The 21,433-nt window shown below is 42.6% G+C and overlaps 1 protein-coding gene across 2 annotated transcripts in view; it reads left to right on the top strand.

Annotated features, from left to right (window-relative positions):
- PRDM5 (PR/SET domain 5) overlaps positions 1–21,433 on the top strand; it is a 208,402-nt gene that overhangs the window by 140,633 nt on the left and 46,336 nt on the right. For both annotated transcript variants that reach the window (XM_019522042.1, XM_019522041.1), the window contains exon 13: positions 9,217–9,310. In XM_019522042.1, the coding sequence (XP_019377587.1) occupies positions 9,217–9,310 (94 nt within the window). The remainder of the gene's footprint in view (positions 1–9,216; positions 9,311–21,433) is intronic.

Below are 21,433 nucleotides of genomic sequence, written 5' to 3'. Positions count from 1 at the left end.
GCCATCGGATGTGGTTCAAGCACCTACATTGAACACCTTCAGAGTAAATTGGATGCTTATCTTGCTGGGATGTTATGACCCCAGCTAACTTCCTGCCCTTTGGGCGGGGGGTTGGACTCAATGATCTTCTGATGTCCCTTCCAGCCCTAATGTCTATGAAGTCTATGAAATCCCTTCTCGTCAGTGCAGAGGCAGAAAAGGATCTTGGAGTCATTACTGATGCCAAAATGAACATGGGATGACAGTGTGGGGACACGGCCAGGAAGGCCAACCGTACCTTGTCATGCATCCACAGATGCATCTCAGGCAGGTCCAAGGAAGTGATCCTCTCCCTGTATGCGACACTGGTCAGATCGCAGTTGGAGTACTGTGTCCAGTTCTTGGTGCTGCGCTGCAGAAAGGATGTGGACAACATGGAGAGGGTCCAGAGGAGGGACACTCGCATGATCAGGGGGCAGCAGGGCAGGCCCTATGAGGAGAGGCTAAGGGACCTGAACCTGTTCATCCTCCACGAGAGAAAGCTGAGGGAGGATCTAATGGCCGTTTACAAACTAGTCGGGGACTAGCAGGCTTTGGGAGAGTCCCTGTTCCCCCCAGCGCAACCAGGAGTGACCAGGAATAATGGTCATAAGCTGGCAGAGGGTAGATTCAGACTAGACATCAGGAGGCTCTACTTCACTGTCAGGGCGGCTAGGATCTGGAACCAACTTCCAGGAGAAGTGGTGCTGGCTCCTACCCTGGGGGGTCTTTAAGAGGAGGCTAGATGAACACCTTGCTGGGGTTGTTTGACCCCAGTACTTTTTCCTGCCATAGCAGGGGGTCGGACTTGATGATTTGCTCAGGTCCCTTCCGACCCTACCAACTATGAAACTGTATTGAAGAGTACAGGTCCAAGGACCAAACTCTGCAGGACCCCACTACCCACACGCTTCCAGGTTGATACTGACCCATCTACTACCCATCTCTGGGTGCAACTGCTAAGCCAAGTTGCCACCCACTGCACCGTGTAAACATCTATGTCACAGCCTCTTAATTTATTTATGAGAATGGGATGAGATACTGTATCAAAGGCTTTGCTAAGATCCAAGAAAATGATATTCACCTCTACTCCTGTGTCTTAAGCATTTTGTTACCCTGTCATAAAACAAAACCAGATTTATCAGGCATGATCTACCTGCTACGAATCCATGCTGGTTGTCCTGCTGCATTATTTTTCCCACTGGACTCCCACAAATATGATCCTTCACAATCTTTTCAAAGATTTTTTCAAAGATTGACTGGCATATAATTACTTGGCTCCTTCCTCCCCTTCTTGAAAATAGGGACCACATTGGCCCTTTTCCAGTCCTCCAGAACACTGTATGGTGAATTTGATTGATCGGTGTTCACTGTCCCTGAGGTGACCATGAATCTGTAGCTCCTCTACCAGGTCATCCCACATAACCAGCACAAAGTCCAATAAGGCATTCCCCCTAGTGGGACTGTATACCTTCTGCATTAGGTGAAGGTCCTGCATGCAGGTTAAGAATCTATGTGAACAGTTGGATTAACCTAGTTAATAAAAGCCTCATATTAGCTCAATATCCCTGCATAACTGTGTGACTAAAGCCCATAGTATACCCAGTATGTATTACCTAGGAGACCAAATGTCCTAAATGAAATTTTTTCCATCCGTTATTTTTGCTTTCAGAGGAACTATGTATGAGTTTCTTATCTATAGTCACTGTGTACTGTGTGTAATGGAAAAATGATAGGTGTCAAATACAGCTCATTTAAATAAAGGAAGATTGGAATGGTGGTCCTGCCAGTGGCAGGGCTGGGCCAGCAAATGCCAGGTTCAAGGGCCATCCTGGTGAAAGGTGGGTCAGGGCAGCTTAATAACCCCTGCCCCCACCATCTGGTGGGTGACTAGTAACATTGGAGGGAGTTAGGACCAGGCCTGTCCATGTGGGACACCTGAGCCCAATGGGTGCAAGGCTCCGCAGAGTGGGTAGTGGGGCCAGGCATGGCTGTGGCCACCTGGGCCCGGACGGGTTAAGAACCTGGGGAGAGAAGGAGAGATGTGGACCAGGCATGCTGACAAGGGGCACCTTAGCCTGCGGGGGTGTTTGATGCCAGGCCGCAGAGAAGGGGGCGGAGTATGTGCCTCAGGGGAGGTGAAGGTGCAGAGTTGGGTGCACCTGATGGGCTGCATCTGAGTAATTGAACCAGTTGAGGCCCTGTGAGTAGGGGGCATGAGTTGAGGTCCTATTAACTTGGGGGACTGCCTTTGGTCCAGGTAAGCCTTTGGGTGCCTGAGGCCACAAGTGGGCAACAGAGGAGAAGCCATTTAAATATAAGGGAGCAAGTCAGCAGCCCTGTATGAAGAGCAGCTATGGGAAGCTACCCAGCTACGAGACAGGGGCAGGGTCTGCTCAGTATTTTGCAAACTGCCCAGTGCTCACTCAGATGACGGTAGTAGGAGATGCCCAAAAGACCTCATGCTTTCTGGTTGGGGAACAAAAAGAATGAAGCCTGACGACCCTCTGGGTGAGGGCAGGGCGTTGGGGCCCCAGGGAAAAGGAGGGGCGGTGAGGCCCAGCAAAGGCAGTATGAGAGAGACCATGTGGGAGATAGTGGTGTGTGAGAGACCTCAGTGAGAGGGAGGTGGTGTGAGTGTGGCCCATAACAGGGCAGGTTGTGAGAGGCCTAAAACTGTAATGAGTTGGGCCAGCCTCAGGCCAGAGCTCTACACAGCTTTTAAAAACCTCTGTATGGCATGGGACATGTAACGGGTGGTAGGAGCATGTACTCAAGGACCTAGACATCAGGGTCAGAAAGAGCAGCCTCCTAATTTAAGACCTTAATTATTTAACAATGAGGTGTGGCAGGCAAGGTAGGCGGCAGCATGCCCAGAGGCGGTGGGAGACCAGCACTGTGGCTGGCTGGGGAGCTCCCATATTTGCCATAGTCATCTTGGGGATTTCTGCCATGAATGGATGATAAGATCTGGAAATAAACAATATCAGCTAGAGAATATGAGAATTTCTACACAAAAAAAATATCAGCCTGTCAACTTATTCCCAAGCATATATTTTTTTCCACTCACAACTAGTGAACTAATAGGAATGCCACTTATTTAAGAAAAATTAGAGGCATCTAATTGTTCCCCTTTTGATGGATCTTTTGTTTCAATTCCTTCTTAAATATAACTACTACTGCTCCTGCCACAAATAGGACTGGTTGTATATTTGAGAACTCATATGCTACTAATGTATTGCTCCAGGAAGTCCTGTGATTTTGGTTGGTTAGAATGAATTAGTAATTGCCTACCTGGAGTCTCGTAGTATTGCCATAACAGATATATACAATTTCTAAAGAACTCTATCCTAATCAAGATAGATTTAACATTCATAATCCTAAAGTGAAAATTATATAAGTTTCTTGGATTTTGAAACCGTATCCCATTTACTTAACCTTCAACAACAGTATAATGTATACCATGTGAGTTAAGATTTTTACTGAGGAATGAAGAATAACTTTATAACAGCTGAGGATGTTGTGTACAAAATGAGAATTAATTTACTGATCTGAGAAGAATCAAATACTACATTTTTAAACCAAATTTGTCAGTGGGATAAGTAGTTGTAATATTACCTCTGCTATCCTATTTAAAATCCAATCAGTAATCCTAAATTATGTTGATGCTTCCAAGCAAATGCCCAGAGTAGTGACCATTATATATGTAAGTGATTATGTTGACTGATAACTCTGCAGTGAGAAAAGACAGTATTAGGGAGCTTTGAAATGAGACTAACTGTTCCCCATGACTGAGGTTATTTGTGAGGTAACCTAGTGATGTTCACATTGTAACTGTTGGGGATAAAGACCATATTTACTTGACTACAATACAGAGTTTTTCCCAGTATGGGGGGAGAAGCCCGTCATCTTATATTTGCATTCAAGGAAATGTGTATCATTAAACTTCTGCCAAAAGCAGCATGTGCTTAGTAATGAAAACTAACTCTGAAGTTGATTAAATGCAGCCAGAACTGAGTATGACTTTAAAACACATGGCCCACACTAGACACGCATGCTAATAGGAACCTACCATGGGGATAAGTTAGTGCAGCCTGTCTGAGTACTATGCCCATTGTACCAAGTCCCCTTTAGCACTAGTTCTGTTTCAAGTCATGGTGATCTACTACACTGAATACATTTTGTTACCTTCTTCACTCGCACAATTGAGCTGTGCCTTTCTTTCCCACTTTCAGTAACTTCTGTTTCTTCACCAGCCTTAGATATCTGGCAGACGTTTCCAAATGGGACCCAAATAGTTCATCCAGAATCAAAGAGTCACTTCCTCTCTTAGCCTTTCGCACATGATTAGTATGCCCCCCAGCTCTGTGAGGTGGACCCTGTCCAGGTTGCCATGTGCTGCATCAGAATATAAATTTTTTGGAGGCTCCTAGGACTTGTGACAAGGACACCTGGTTCCAGTCATGACTGGGGGCTAATTAGCACATGGTTCCTTTGGTGGGAGGTATCTGGAGTATACAAACCTACTGACCAGTGCTGAGCTATGGGGTTACCATGGCTTGAAATACTGGTGACTCTGTTGAGGCCTAGCCCAAAAGTATGATAAATCCATGAGCCTTTTGGCTTTGGACTAATATCATGAATAGTTTATGCTATATGTGGTAGGTATAACAGTGCTGCTTAAAAGTATGTCTATGGAATACCTGTACTAAAACTTGCAGTAGGTTCAAAAAAGGTAAAATACATCAGTTCTGGATGAACTAAGTCTATGGCTACCTGTGAAGCAAGTTGCTCTAGGTATGTTTATTTTAAGGCCAGTGTTTTCAAATTTGCCTCTTACTTCCATGTGCTCAGGGAGGGCACGGTTGGACAGTAAAGGGTAGGGAGGAGCTGTAGGGAGAACAAGTTGTGGGGGCAGAATGCAAGGGGGCCCCAGATTTTAGGGATACATCAATAGAGATTTTTGAAGCCAATACCAATAGCTGCGTTTTAAGGTGGCATATCAGCCGATACCAATCTGATTTCCAATACGAGCCCGGCAGCTTGAAGAGCTGCATGCAGCTGGTAAGTCTGGTGTGGTGAAAGAGGCGAGGGGAGGGAAGGGGCATGGGAGGGGCAGATAAAGAAAGGTCCCTGCAGTGAGGGAGGAGTGGGGCTGGGGCTGGAGCAAGCGCTGCCCACCTGGGGTGGGGTGAGCATGGATGGGGTGAAGCTGTGGCTTGTCAGGAGGATATGGTGGGGTGCGGATCCTGCTGCTGTGAGCTGCTCATTCAGGACCTACTGGTTTGGCACTTGCCCACTCATCCAGCGGCTCCTGCCGCTTATCTGGGAGAGCATGGGGGGCAGGGCTGCCCCTGGATCTGCACGGGGCAGACCCTTCCTGGACCGCCTATCCTTCCCTGTACAGATCTGGGGGCATACACCCCCTACAAGCCCTCCTGGACAAATGGCGGTAGCTGGCAAGCACTAGATGAGCAGGCAAGTACCAGTACAGCGGCTCCCAGATGAGCAGCAAGAAGTGGCAGGAGCCGCCCCCCACCTCCTCCCTGTGCCCCCTGGATGAGCCACAGCTCTGTCCCGCACCTGACCCACCCTGGCTGGGCAGCATTTGCCCCAGCCCAACTCCTCCCTCACTGTGGGGGCCTTGATCTGCCCTCCCACTTCTACACCAATTGCTCAAATCACGAGCAAGACCTTATGAGGGAGGATAAGTCAAGATGCCTTGTTTATTGATTAAGCATTTAACTAACACACACACACACACACACACACACACATTCATACTCCAATTTCTGTTCTGTGCTTGTATACATTACCAGTCTTATCAGCAGCGATCCTGGTTTTCTCTGATAGAAAGTCACAAATTTTCTGATAACCCCCCCCAATCTGTTATTAAAATTAAAAGCCCCCTGCAGCACCCCCAGCCCTGCTGGTGCCTTTCACTGCCCCCAAAGCCCCCCCCCAGCCCTGCTGGTGCCTCTCACTCCCCCAAAGTCCCCCCAATAGTGCTGGTGCCCCTCACTGCCCCCACAACAGTCCCCCACCCTACTCATGCCTCTTGCTCTCCACTCACAGCCCACAGAGGGGGCCCTCAGCTGCCAGGGTAGCTGCAGCAGAAGCAGCATGGAGCCGGCTCTCCCACTGCTGCTGCCTGCTGGGATGGGGGTGGGGCTAGCTCCTGTTTTTCCCTGGGAAACGGAAAACCCAGGTCCCTGCTTATCAGTACTTGGATCAACCTAGTGGCCAGCCAAGTTGATCATGAGTAGGAGCTGGGCTCCTGCTAGTCCATCTCATCAGATGAACTGATGCTTCCGGATGACGAACTGATGCTTCAGGATGACATACAGAACAAGACCCAAAATTGATACGTCTCACCCCATCTTTTATAGCTTTGTCAGTTCTTCCAGTCCTTTGGGTTTTTGCTGTGTTATGGCTGTGTTCTTCCTTGCAGGTTGATTGCCATTGTTCTCTCGCTGTTCTGGGGCAGATTCTTCTTGTTTTGGTCTTTTATCTGTCTGCATTCTTCAGCCATTCACCAGCTGATGCTTTACTTTTCCACAGAGTAAAGTAAAACATTTACTCTATGTTCCAGGAGAATGGTTCCCCAACCTGTCCTGGCAATCTACTGATTGGTGGGATAGATGAGGGGTCATTCCCCTGGGGCTCTGGGAGACCTCTAGTCTTTCACCTGCTTTCTGCATGAACGGAACATCTGTACATGGCCACTGTCGGATCCTCCTTTAAGGATGCATACCATTTCATTCAATAAGGGAAGCTTTATCACCACTTATATGTTCGCTAAGGGCCAGATCCTAATTGATCTCTAGGATGGCTCCAATAAGGCATTGCAGCATGTAAATTTCAAGCATCTCATCCCATTCTGGTTATTGAAATTGAGAAGTTAGGTGCCTAGGCTTCCTTTGTAGTGAAGGGCAATCTGGCAGTAGTGGTGGTTGTCTCTTTGTTGGCCAGGAAGTCAGAAACCCAGTTTCTAAGCTCTCCTCTGTCTGAAGTGACTCGAGGCATGTTTGCCACTTCCGAGGAATGCACCCTAACCAGAAGGCTGTGGGAAGAGGTACCTGCTCATCTCTTTTGCTGAAGCTGGCTTAATGGGCAGGAAAGACTCAGAGAGCCAATGAGTCTGTTTACAGAAGAACCGAGAGGGAACATGACTTCCTAACCTAGTAGTTAAGGCATTCATTTGTGTAGGAAGGAGTCTAGGAGAGGATTCAAGTCCACATATTCCAGTTCCCAGGAGAGCATCTCAGTGCCTCCACCTCTTCTGTGAAAACACAAATGCAAAACAATAAAAAATTATCCTTCCAAATAAATGTTTTGCCAATCTTGCATGTGCTTGGGAATCTGTATTTCTTAGCTCAGATTTCTGATATACTTAATTTAACATAATTTAAGTTTTGAATGACCAAAAGTAGAACAGCTAAATTATTTTTTAAAATTGTGATGGAATATTTTTGCTGTAATGTGGCAACTATTTTTGGAAAGAACTTGCTGTTCTTAAACCAGATCAGAGAGCAATTTAAAAATTTGAGTGTTTGAGACCTAGGATACAATCTGTATGGCTTTTTTTCCCCTTTAACCAGTCCTAATAAATAGCGATGGGCTGTCTGCAAAAATATTGCTGCCAAGCATATAAACGTTGGGTGGTTATCCTGACTTCTTGTAATTTCTGAAAGTCTTGTGGTTGGATATTTTTTGCAAGATCTCCAGCTTTAGTTTGGATAAAACCAGAAATACTTCAAAAACAGTCTTAAACAGTTTTCAACATCCTGGACTGGGCTTGAAAATGAAGCCACATATAAAAATAATGGTTCCTTATTTCAATGTATGCTTCCAGCTGTTTGTAAGAACATTATTGGCTTTTATGAAATACATTCTTACCTTGCAACAGGCTTTGTCTCCCAAACCTGACAGCTATTATAGGCATAGTCTAGAATATGCTTGGGTAGGTTCATATAAAACATGATATGAATAAAATATATATTCAGAAATTCCAATAAAAGTCTTGTTCTATGCATTAGATATACAGAACTCAGTCTTACAGTCCTTATGCATTAAAGACAGTGAGAGTCTTGGGTATTGAAAAACTGGCCATTACAGTTGTCTATATTATACAGTAAGGGCGGTCAAGCAGGGCATGAGCTCCAGACAGTGCCTAATAGTGGACTTCAGAATAAATCTAGTGGGGCAGACCACCCTCCAGTTCACAGATTCTCCCCTCTGCCATTTACCTTCCCTGCATCAGGTCTGGCAGTAGGGAGGGCAGAACAGGAGTGGTGTGTAGTGCAGGAGAAGCAGGTCACTTCCTGCCTCTTTCTCTCTTCTTTTGCTGCTTAAAATCGGTGTTTAAATGGCCACTTGACATACGTGGCAGCAAAAAAAAGAGCTAACATGTCCCATAGCAGCAAACCTCCCACTACCACTCCTGCCTCCTGCACTTTATGCCACCACTGCTGATCTTCTCTCCCTGGTACTGGAGCCAGAACTAGAACCCAGGGAGCAGAGCTGGCCATGACACCTCTAAAATTGTGACAACTAGATCTTGTTTTTATAAACTAGTTAGAACTAGATATTACTTGCATCATAATGATATATCAAACAACTTCAGCTCTGTTTTGTTGGAGGAAAAATTATCTGCTGGCCAAATTCTGTTTAGTAATAAATTTAGATTTGCCCTAAATACAAGCTTTTAAGGAATACAGTTGTGGTTGATGTTATCATGAAGTATCCAAGTCACTGTTTGCTAGTTTGAAAAATGCTATCATGGAAATGTTCTTTGATACAGAAAAATAGGTGATTACTTTTTCTGTCCTGGGTTTGCAAGAGCACATTAAAGTTTAATTGAACTTTTATAAGCCAGAGTACCTTAGGAATTATAAAGCCAGTGAACTGTAATTGGGTTTGACAAGTAGGTTTATTTTACAATTAATAATGAGATTTGTTTGGAAACAGAAGTTTGCTGGACTAAAAGAACATTGATGATTGTCTCTGATGTGACCGAATTAAACATGTAATGGCTGTTAAGGGGACATATAAACCTGGAAGAGAGGAAATATTAGAACACAGAAGTAAAGAAAAATGCTTGATATCCAATATATTCAGTTTGCCATGGACTGTAATCCTTAGAAGGTATTCTAAAATTTTCATCCTTGTCTTTTCCTTATCCGCAACCCTATATAGACCCATACTGGAGAAAAAGAGAAAATCTGCCCTTACTGTGGTCAGAAGTTTGCAAGCAACGGAACACTGAGAGTTCATATTCGGAGTCATACAGGTACAGTATTATGTGGAAATTGAAGAAAAACTTCTCCAAGCTTTATAAATATTCTACAAATACATCTTACTTTACAAGGGGAGGTGTTTAGGTTATATCTACAACAGGCTGGCACTGCGTCCTAGCTGGGTATGCCCAGCTAGGACAGCTGTTGACATGGTCTGCCCTTGCACACATGCCACACACCCCAAATCTGGAAACAGGACATTGAAGGTCATTTGGGGTCCACTCTTAGTGGCTTCCCACAAGCTTGCCAGAGATCAAGATCTTGAAAGTGGCCACAGGTTGACACAATGTGTGCTAAATTTAGTTAAGAGTAAGTGAATAGAAAAAAAAGATCAGTCAGACTATTCTGGTTTGAAATCCTGATTTAGTGAACACATAAGCAAAACCAGTCTTTAAGCAAGGATTTAAATGCAACACTTCACTTTTAGACAAGTCCTAACAATCAATACAGATATTCTTATATAAGCCTTCCAGTAGATACAGTGGGTTCAGCTGGCCAGACGTTCCTCACACCACCAGGGTTCAAGTACCTGTTGCTGCTTGCCCTGTGTATTGTTATCTCCCCCAGCTTTAAGTCCTTTTACAGTTCTTATATAGTGGTCCTGTGTAAACTTAGTTATTCCATGAAGTTTCCTGGCTTAGCGTTGACAGCTGCAGTTACAATTTCTTTTTACCATTTGCCCTGTCAGCCTTTTCTGCTCATGTGCTTTCTTTATATGTAATCAAATGACTTTTAGCTGTTCAGTTTGCAGCAGTTGTGCTTAGCAATATGTGTGTGTGTGCATGTGTATAAATCTCACTAATTGTGAGTAAATTTGCTACCTACAAATGCAAGTAGCAAATTTACTCACTAGTAGTTACTGTGCAGTAGCGCTCATGTAGATGCCTGACCATGAGCAAATCTATTCCTGGTCAGCGAGCCACCAGGGGGCAGGAGATTGCTTTGTGCCCTGGCAGCTGCCTGCTACCAAGGCAGGAGGACATATTCCCTGCCTGGGCTTCGCCACTGTCCCAACAGCAGGGAGCTCCAAGCCCTCTGCTCTTAGATAACAATCAGGGAGCGCATGCTTCACTAATGATCATGGAGCAGGAGGTTGGGAGATCCTTATCTCCCAGTGCCAGCTTTGCAACAGAAGGGCCAGTGCTGGGAGATGAGGATCTCCCGGCATCAGCCCCACAACAGTGAGGCTGGCACTGGGAAATAAGGATGTTCCAGTGCCGGCCCCGTGATTGTGGAGCTGGCACTGGGAGCTTCCTGCTGGTGGAGGATGCGGATCCTGTTCCCTGCCCAGGTCCATGATCACGGAGCTGGGAGCAGAACAAGCTCCCCAGCCTGTTCCCCACCCAGCTCTGTGCTTGTGGAACTAGGAAGAGAATGGACGCTCCAGCCCCCACCCTGCAATTACAGAGCAGGAGCTGGGAACTATTCTGGTTGGGCAATCAAGGCATGGGGCTCAGAAAGAGCTCTAGGGTTGGGGTAGGTCCCAACCCACTACCCCGTCTGCTGGTCGGGCAGCTAGTAGTAAGCCCCCAGCTGGGCAGGGAATCCCCACCCAGCCAGGACCTCATGGCTAGCTGTCTCACTGGTGGATGGGGCAGTTGGCTGGGACCTTCCCCTCTCCTGCAACTATTTCCAAGTCCCCTGCTCCAGTCAGGGAGCTGGTTCCCTTCTTCTGGGATGGGGACAGAAGCAATGTCCCAACCCTGGCCAGGAGATGGCTGTCTCTTGGCCCCCTGCTCCCTGCCAGCCTCTGGGCTAATACTCAGGGAGAGCCTCGAGCTCTCCCTGGTGGCGACAGGGCCACAGGAAGCAGGAGCAATCTGCTGCTTGGAATGTATGTGTAATGTGTAAATGCCTGACCAGGAGTGTTTACTCGCAAGTAAAGTGATCTCAGATCAAATGAATAGGTACACATGCCCACTATGACTTATTTGCTTTTGCATTCAGTTAATTCTATCAAGATACAAAATGGCATTGGTTATGTTAAGCATTTTGCTAAAGCAGCTTTTGTACAACCAGATTATTTTCACCACTGTATTTCTGGGTTTGGAGTATGTGTGCAGAGGTAAATAGGCAGCGTTCACCACCATTCTTCAAATTTAAGAACATATGTGATTTATATGTAATTATGTAAGACTATCCATTTGTCTGTGAAAGCATTTTTCTAACTACCCATCTGGATCTTGGTGCCAGTATAATTATGTCATATCCTGCTGGCTTTTCTTGTTTTATACTATGAGACTTCAATGAAGCTATGACAATTTATAGTTACTAACTCAGTAACTTAAAGCAAGCATGATTTGGTTTTTAGCCATCTGAGCCATTGTCATGGCTCCATTGGTTAAGAATTGTATGCTATCAAAAATGGGATTGATGAATTACCAATTGGCTAGAAACTGATACCAAAATGAAAGTTTTGACTGCCCTGCCAGTAAAGTGGTCATTTCTATTATTTTGATCATGTCTTTGACGTGATACCTCTTACTGGCCAAGTGGCAGACATGTTTCAGAATCTACCTAATGCTGTGTATTAGGTCCAAGTAGAAGGATCCTCTTGGCTCCTATCTGTTGCATTAAGTGAATGGAAATGGGTCACTATTTTGACCCCTGGAAATTCTTTTTTTGCAGTCAGGAGAAAGGGATTGTCTGATAACATGGCTACTTTTCCACTTCCAGAGGAAAAAGTTCCCTGTTCTGCAGACTTTGTGATGGAAATATGTTTTGGGTCCTGGGAGAGAGACTTGGAAATATTCAAGCCTTCAGAAAGAATTTCATTTGAGAGTTGGCAAAAGGTTAAACTGAAACCATGTTTGAAGCTCAAAATGTGCAAAACACTTAAGCAAGGAGCTCTGATATATGCACCCTTTCAAATTTCAGAGACAGGAATTTCAGTTTGAACCCATTGGGTCTGAACTTGTCCCTACCTATGGTTATAGTTCCTGAGTTAGATCTGAAACCAGGTTCTAGTTTTGATGCAACTAACATTTCACAAAAGGTATACAAAATCTCATCATTATAAAATTCAAGCCTAGATATCCAACCCTTGACCTCAGGTTCTAATTTTAGCCAATATCCAGTTCAGGTCCAGTCACTTGCTTGATAAACTCCAGTAGTACAAAGGTGGGTTGGCACATTGGGCACGGTGCTGTGCACTGCATAAAGGCACAGAAGGAACAGAAGGGAGGTGAGGGGCCACCTCAACCTCCTGTTCTTACCTCCCCAGCACTATAGACCTTGTTGCAGCAGCTCTGGCCAACATCAGGGGAAAGCAGTGCAGCAGCAGCAACACAGGAGAGAGAGGGAGGGAGGAGCATCCTGGGAAATATAACCTCTGTTGCTGAGAGGATGTCATCTTTTTGCTGCCAAAAATTGACTTTTTTTTTTTTTGACTGCATGACACATGTCAGTGGCAAAAAAAATAAAAGGAACAAAAAGAGGCGATGGCTCCCTCTAGGAGCAAAAAAGCTCCAGTAGCTGCCAGCGCTGCACATTGTCATCACCACTGCTGTCCCTGCTACCTGCCAGAGCTGCAACCATTGCAGGGAAGGGGCAAAGTATTTAGGGAAGGAGGTACAGGGGACTTGCAAAGGCATGGTACTGGCCAGTTACATCTCTGATAAGCTCATCTCAAGTAAGAGTTCCTCTTGCAACATTTGTCTTTATTGTAATGTCTTTATATCCAAGTGTGTTCGTATGTTGGATGGTTTATTTAAAAACAAACTGTTATTTCATAGACAGCAGGGCTGGAAGGGACCTCATGAGATCATCGGGTCCAGCCCCCTGCCCAAGGGGTAGGAAGTCAGCTGGGATCAGATCGCCCCAACAAGATAAGGATCCAAGTGTTTCTCAAAGGTATTCAGAGTAGGTGCTTGCACCACTTCGGGGAGGGGGAGTCTATTTTAGACTCTGGAGACTCAGACAGTAAAGACATTTTTTCTTATGTCCTGTCTAAAACCGTCTTCCAACAGTTTGGGACCATTAGACCTTGTCTTCCCTTGGCATGCCCTGGTGAACAGATGTTCTCCCAGTTCCTGATGCGCACCCCTTATATACTTATAGGCTGCCACCAAGTCACCCCTGAGCCTTTGTTTCTCCAGGCTGAAGAGTCCCATGCCTCTCAGCCTCTCATAACGCCTGTTCTCTTGACCTCTAATATGTGTGTGGCTCTCCTTTGGACTCTTGAAAGCTTCTCCACATCCTTTCTAAAGTGCGGAACCCAGAAATGGATGTAGTACTCCAGCTGTAGCCTTACCAAAGTTGAGTAAAGCAGGAGGATGACTTCTTGGATTTTGCATGAAATATATCAGTAGATGCAAGCCAGTTTTATTTGCTTTGCCAACTGCAGGATCTCATTGGTAGCTCATGTTCATTTTGTGGTCAGTCGTGACCCCCAAGTCTCTTTCGGTCATGGTGCTAGTGAACCTATAAGTATGATGTGGGTATTGTCTCCCGAGGTGGAGCACCTTGAATTTCCCTGTGTTGGATGTCGTCAGGTTTTGATCTGCCCACCTTGCGAGCCTGTACAGGTCATCCTGAATTCCCAGCCTATTCTCTAGTGTGACCACACTTCACCATAATTTGGTGTCATCTGCGAACTTAGCCAGTCCACTTCTGACACCCAAATCCAGATCATTTATTTATCCAGCTTGCTATACATATACATAACACTTATATGAGCATGTTGGTCATATTGGTAGATGCCACTTACCATGGATGGGGTGTTCATTTTAAGGAGCTGCCAGGTAGCTGAAAAAAGTTTTTTTGGAATGCTTTGCTTCCAGCATAAATGGAGATAGATGTGAGTTTGACACATGAAGCTGCAGCTAACAAATCGACTTCCTATGACATTCTCTTAACTTTTGTATAAACAGATTTGGCTTGGAGGAAGATAACAGAATGTGTATGTTTAATCATTTGGCTTTTTACTGTTTGACAAAAGTCTTAATCACTTCTATCAAAGCTACCTGTTAAGATCAACTTCTTTATTTGTTTGATGTACCATTCCAAATGTATCTGGTGCAGGATAATGAGACCAACTGAAGAGATTAATTTAATTTGCATTAATTTAATTTGCATTTCAAGCTTTTAGTCTTTGCTAAATGAATTGTTTTTGAAAGTTAATACTCATAACATCTATAACACAAAATTCTGCTGAGATTGCTTTCCCTTTTATTTAAGTAAATAGTAAGCAGAAACAGAAAACACACTCAAGTCAGAGCAGGGAAGATGGTGTAGTTGTTCTTTTCTCTTTTTTCTGGTCATGACTCCATCTCATATGCTCTTGTCCAAGCCCCTTCTGCCCAACCTCTCTCTTCTTGTCTTCCACGTGGTCTCTCTCACTCCTGTCCTCAGTGTCCATCCCTTCAACAATGACAGCTGCAAGGTGTGGTGGGGAGCAAATGATCTAGACATGTAAGGAGCCCAGTGTAAATTGATAAAGCAAAATGTTTCATTTCAGGATGAAATGAAATGATTTTAACTGAAAATGTCATTTTAAATTAATGTAGAAGGCAGGGTAGATTTGTATGAGCCTGGGCTCAGTTCATCACAATAATTTTAAATTTTAATTTAATTTTCAGTTAATATCAACTGAAAAGATTTCATGTTAACCTTTAGAAACACTTCATTTTGGAAGTCTAAAATACTACCTTTCAGTTCAAAATGGTGAAGCTTCTTGTTTTTACATCAAATTGAATTATTTCTGAATTTTGAAATTCTGCAATGATTTTCAGCATTTCAACTTGTCTACCCATTTTGGGGTGGAAACAAATGTAGAAATATCAGATTTTCCTGAGAGAGAACAGTTCTACTTTTAGACCAGCTCTACTGATTAGAGTGCAAATGATCCATAGCTTGAAAGATATTGCTTTGGAGAAGTCTCTCTTGTACACAGTAATCCATACAAGAAAATGTAATGGTGACTCTTTTAGCTGTCGTTTAATACATGGCACTTGTTCTTGAATATGTGCACGCTTCCTCAATTAGTAGTTTTTAGAATAAGGCTCTGTAAATGAGGCCTAGCAGTACTTGGCCTCTTGCAGAAACTGCACTGGTTTGGGGTGAGTGACAATGCCTGCGTGTGCATGTATGTAAGAACGCTGGATGTTTGCGTCTGAGCTTGGCATATTGCTCTGTAATTCATCATCTGGGTTTCCAGCTTTGCAGTGACAGAGACAGCACTCTGTAGGTCAGCTGAAACACTATAGCACATTCTCCCCCTGCTATATCCTGTTGGTTTATGGCTTCTGAGGGTCAGAAGGAGCTGGGGTTAATTCAGCAAAGGAATCCTCTGACTGTGACATAAATTCCATTGGTTGTTCATAAATTGTGAAAGAAATTCTATGAACTGCTTTTTGGGATTTTAAAGCTATAGGCCAGAAGGTTAATTACTTGCCTGAAGTTTCAACCAACTTCCAGTGCTAACAGTTACCGGCTGTTGTTTCTTCTTTTTTAGCTCTTGCTTTACACACAGATATTTAAATATAATCATAGTTGTCGTACAGTTTTTAAAAAATCGTGTGCTTGATCTAATTGATTATGGTCATATAATTCCCATCTATCTTTGGGTTACAGTACAGGGAGTTGCATTGTACCAGTTTGATATGGGCAGTTTAATTTACAGCTACTGTTTTCCAATACAGAGGAAAAAAGATACTGCGAGTGTAAAATTATTCCCACTTTATTATACTATATTTGGAAGCTGGTGAAGTACGTGTAGTGATCTTCTGAAAAGTGTCTTGTAGATGACAATGGGTTAAGTATAGAGGGGTAGCTTTAATTCCGTGAGTCAAAGACTCAGTACAGATCAGTAAAAGCCCAAAATATTGTTGAAACATTTATGATTTTTTCCCTTCATTTTATATCCTCTTTTATTAAGTCCTAGCACATGGTGTAAGTTTCCTATGTATTAAGTGTGCTGATCTCTTTAAAAAGCTAGCTTTCATTCTTGAAAAAAAAAATTAAGATTCCATTGGGATCAAATTTGGTGTCTATGTATGAGCTGTATTAAAATAAAAGGTATAAAAACCTTAATTTCTACATTTTAATTGTAAATGTATTAAGGTTGATTTCTCTAAACATTGAATCATTGCATTAGTCTGTGTTTTTGATGTTTTCAAATATGTTTTGTACCATCATATTTGAAGATTATATTTTTCCCTTTACAAGAAGCTGGCTGGGTTTAAAAAGTTATATTTTATTTTTAATTACACAAAAACTACTTGATAACTTTGTATGATAATAATTAAAAGCAAATTTGACCTGGCAGTTTAATAACAGTTAACATGACATATACAGACACAAAAGTCCCTGGATGGAATGCCAATTAAAAAAAGAGTTAATACATGCAGAAATAAATAGTATTTACATTATAAAGTTGAGGGGTGTGTGTGTGTGTGTGTGTGTGTGTATGTGTGTGCATATAGATAGATAGATAGATAGATAGATAGATAAATAGATATACAGGTGCTTTACAGTATATTACATATAAGAAAACCCATAAGATCCTAAACTACTTCGAAGTTTTCTCTGCAAATTTAATTTCCAACTATTCTTTACATTTAAGTTAATCAAAAAATAAAAGGGAAGTCTTTTCAATATTCTTCTATAGTATGTGCAAACATTTAGTGATCAATACCTAATCCAGGAATAATGTGTAAATAGGTTCATTCTATTCAGTAACCAATAGATGATCCCTCTCTCTTATCTTTTGAGGAGAGAAAGAAAAGCATAAGACCCAAAACTATAGTCTCTGCATTCCTAAACCTTTCAGTTTATTCATCATTGTCCTATTTCTCTCCATGGCATAGCTAAATCTTTAAAAGTACCTGCAAAGTTTCATGTGGCTGTCAGTTTCTTGTTGTCTGCTACTAGTGGATGAAAAAGATACATTCTTATAAAGGATAGTTTTCTTGAATGCAACTGACATCTTTAGATCAAATGAGTTATACCACCTAATTGATTGATTAATGTACATAGTTTGAAAGAGTACCAGCGCTCAGTTCACTGAGGTCATAGATTTTAATACTTCTTTCATGGGGATAGAAAATCACTTCATTTAACTAGAAAAGTATCAAACTGTTCTTTAAAATAACATACTTCGTGGTTTCTGGTGACCAACATTATTAATTCATTTATAAGACTGGTAAAATTCTGTATCTGTTAAATCATTTTGTTACTTGGTTTATTGCAATAACTCAGATAACTTTTTAATAAGCTGTCATAAATTTATTTCTTAGTAGCCTTTAATTCTTTTAATAACAAACCAAACCCCTAACATATCACAGAAATTGTAATGACCCCAACCAGACAATCATTTATTTTAGGGGTTTATAAGTTTACAGTTGAAAACAAGATTCTTAAATTTAGTTTTTTAAATGTAACTTCTTAAAATGATCTATAATTTTGAACTGAATTTGAACTAAAAGGAACCCTCTTAATATAATACAGGTAATCCTGTTTCTACAAAATTAACATCAATTGCAAAAATATCACTTGTGCCTGAAGTCTAAAAGACATGGGTAGCTAATTACTTAAAACTAAAAGATATAGAAAGGTTTGGTGAAAGCAATTGAATTCCTTTGCTCTTTTGGAATGAATTATTTCCAAGGATTTTTCTCTTAAATAGATTTAATTGTGGGTAGGAAACAAACTTAAGCTCTTCTACTTTTCCCTAGTGGCAGGAAAATATGTAATTGTTGCATCTTGGCTGGAAACATTGACAAACACGAAGGTTCCCAATAGGCACATCTACACAAGCCATTTACTGTGCAGCTGACTAATTAGCTGCACAGTAAACATCGTGTGTACCCATATTAGGCTGAAGTAAATTACTGCGGAGTAAAAAACTCCACAATGGCATGCATGTAGATGCTCCTCGGGCTGGCTGGAGCATGAAGGTGCTTCAGTGTATGGGCTACCTGCCAGCTAGCCCCATACCGAAGCACCCTCGAGCCAGGTTGGAGCAGCCCCAGACTGGCAGGCTGACCCCCTGCCAGCTGGGGCTGCTCTGACCCAGCTTAATGTGCAGCACTTCCAGACATATGTGCAGACATGGCACCCAAGAACAGTAAACTCCAGAGCTAATTCACGTGTACTAATGGCATATGTAGATGTACCCAGTGTTAATAATCAGAGGAGCAAAAAGAGCGCATGATAATATATAGTGTCTTGTATTCAGAGCTTCCCAGCCTAAGCCCTGGTTAGAATAAAGAAAGCATATCTTCTTTCCAAGAAACCATCACCACAAGAAACACTGCTTGATGTGACCCTTTCCCCCATTCTCACTGGTAAGAGGGAGGTAGTTAGCCATCATAGTCTCAAGTCAGGCAGAAGACAAGGTAGAGGTACACCTTATAGGATCACAGGCATATGCTTTTGTGAGCCACAGCTCACATCATCAGAAGCTTAAGCGTCTCTTGATTCAGTTAGTCTGCCTCTACCTCGCCTTCTGCTTCACAGGAACCAATCACTGCAATCAGTGCAGATTCTCTTCTCTCAGGTCAGTGAAGGAATTTAACTCTTTGCTTATCTAGCTGAGTTTTTGGGGGAAGAGTGGTGTAATATTGTTTTTTCCAGCTCTGGTCTTTCTTGGGAACCAGAAATATTGGAAAACTTCTACTGGTATGAATATGCTCAGTTCGTGGTGTGGAAAGCTGTTCCTGAATGTGTTATTTTACCCTTTTCAAAATGGACATGTCCAGTGACAACCTTAAACAACTGATAAGAAAGCAGACAGGCAAGACATTTGGGAAATATTTGGGGAATGATTGGAAAGTGCTCTTGCTACCTGTCTTTGTATCTGCTACTACTATTAGAGGGGCTTGTAAACAGAAGTAGTGGTTCACTCCTGCAATACTGGGCTGTTTGGATTGACTTAGTTTGGCTTTTCTTGTTTCCCTAGGTAACATTTTCAAAAGGGCTGAAGTGGCAAAGATGCTTCTGAAAACTTTGTCTTCAAATCATACAAGTGCCACTTTCACGCAAGGAAAACATTAAATTAGCTTCTTGTTTCAAACAATAATGAGATTTTTGTCTCCTTTGATTCAACATGATACTTTATACTGAGCTTTGGCTGTGAATAATTAACCCAATAGCATCTTACAGTAAACCACAGTTGAAGAAATGCTAGAGAAACCAATGCTTAACTATTTAATCTCTACAGAATTTTGCTGTCTGGCAATTTTTGATTCACATTGTCTTTATGCAAGTTAATGGCACTGTCACTGATTTCAGTAGGAGCAGAATCTGTTCATAATATGTGAGAAGTGATTCCCTCTGTATTTATAAAATGGCACTTAAATGAAAGTTCTAGTTATGTATGCAGCTGTGGAGAGACAATCCCCATGTATTTCAGTGGGAGCTCCAGGTATTGAACAGTAACAGCAGAGGACAAATGTGCAAAGTTGTCAGGCAATCTGTCTGAAGAGATTAAGTTCTAAGCATATGTCACAGATTATAATTTTGTTCCTCCCTTTAACCTTTTGCCCATCCCTACTTGTTGCAGAATGCTGTCATCACCCCAGATTACCTCTCACTAAGAAGAGCTCTTGAAACTCCCTTTCTAAACTACCCTATTGATCATCTGGGAGGGGTGCCGCATGTGGAACCCAGATGGCCCTCTTGCCTTAGCATTCCTCCCCAAGAGATTTGTCTCCATTCTACCAGAGTGGTGTGGTAACAGTAGATTCTTTCCCTTTGTCCTTAGCTTCCAAGTTAGGTGTTTTAAAAGAGGGCATTTCAGAGTTGCAATTTTAAAAAGTTCTTCAGAAAATCAGCTCTTAATATAATATACTTGAAATGACAATGGAAACCTTTTGTAATCATTATCATACAAGTTCAGTTGTTGGTCACAATTTGACACAATGAGATACTACACGCCATATGGTAATGTCTGAATATCCTTAGTAAAAGGCAGGAGTTGGTCCCTACTACATTTGAAAAATAAAATAAAATAAATTGCTTTTAAATTACACATCTGGGGCCTGATCCAATTGACTCAGTGACATGGATGGAAATCTTGCATATGACTTTAGTGGACATTGAATTGGGCAGAATCAGCATTCAAGATAGACTTTCGTAAGTTTGGCTCTAACCTAACTTCCAATTAATATAACAAATTAATTGTCAATCCCGTAATTCCCAGATGATCTCTACTATGGCTTATTGATGGGTCATTAAGTGACTCAAGAGTCCAATCCTTGAGCCACAGACCAGTCCATAGAAATTGCAGGTCTTTCCACCTGCCTACAGCCTATCCATCAGAAGGAGGATAGGCTGTAGGCCAGGATTTCTCTTCCTTTCCTTCCTCTACTCTCTCTTTTCTGCTTCAAGGTTGAGATAGTTTACCTTAAAATGGGCAGCTGCTTGGCTGAGGTTGCAACACAATTGGAGTCAGTCAGTAACCAGCTCCTCACAAGTCTTGACACTGGCATCAATTTTCTTGAATGTGCCTTCAGTGTGTCCTTGTAGTATTTCCTCTGACCACTGCAAGATTTCAGGCCGTTACTAAGCTGGGAGAAGAGCACTTGTTTTGGGAGTCGAGAGTTAGACATCTGAACTCAACATCTGGTCCAGTGAAGTTGGTGCTTGAGTATCGACTCAGTGCTAGTAACACTGGCTTTAGCAAGCATGCTGGTGTTTGTGCAGTGATTTTTCTAATTTGATGTGGAGGCTTTTCCAGAGACATCACTGGTGATACCTCTCAAGGCTTTTGAGATGATAGTAGGTCACTCATGTTTCACGTGTAGAGGAGAGTGAGGATGATGACTGCATCGGAGACCTGGATTTTAGTGTCTTTCCAGAGGTCATGATGAATAAAAACATGCCAAAGCAAAGGAGGCACATAGACACCAGATCCTGTGCTGGATCTCCTCATCAATGTTCACTGTCTCAGAGAGGTGGCTATTGATATAAGCAAAATCCTTGACTACCTCCAGGGTCTTTCCCTCAATGATAATTTGGGAAGTGGGTGGTCACATTCATAAAAAAACCCAACAACTTAAAACCCTCAAAAGGGAGGACATAAGCTAGATAAAACATATTTAATCTTTAGTGAATGTAACTGGGAATTGCATATCAGTGAGAGACCAAGTTATTAATGATTCAGTAGAGTAGAT

This window comes from Gavialis gangeticus, unplaced genomic scaffold, assembly GCF_001723915.1.
Source record: "Gavialis gangeticus isolate Ggan-Ray unplaced genomic scaffold, GavGan_comp1, whole genome shotgun sequence".
In the NCBI taxonomy this organism is placed as follows: Eukaryota; Metazoa; Chordata; order Crocodylia; family Gavialidae; genus Gavialis; species Gavialis gangeticus.
This window is presented reverse-complemented; position numbering and strand designations above follow the sequence as displayed.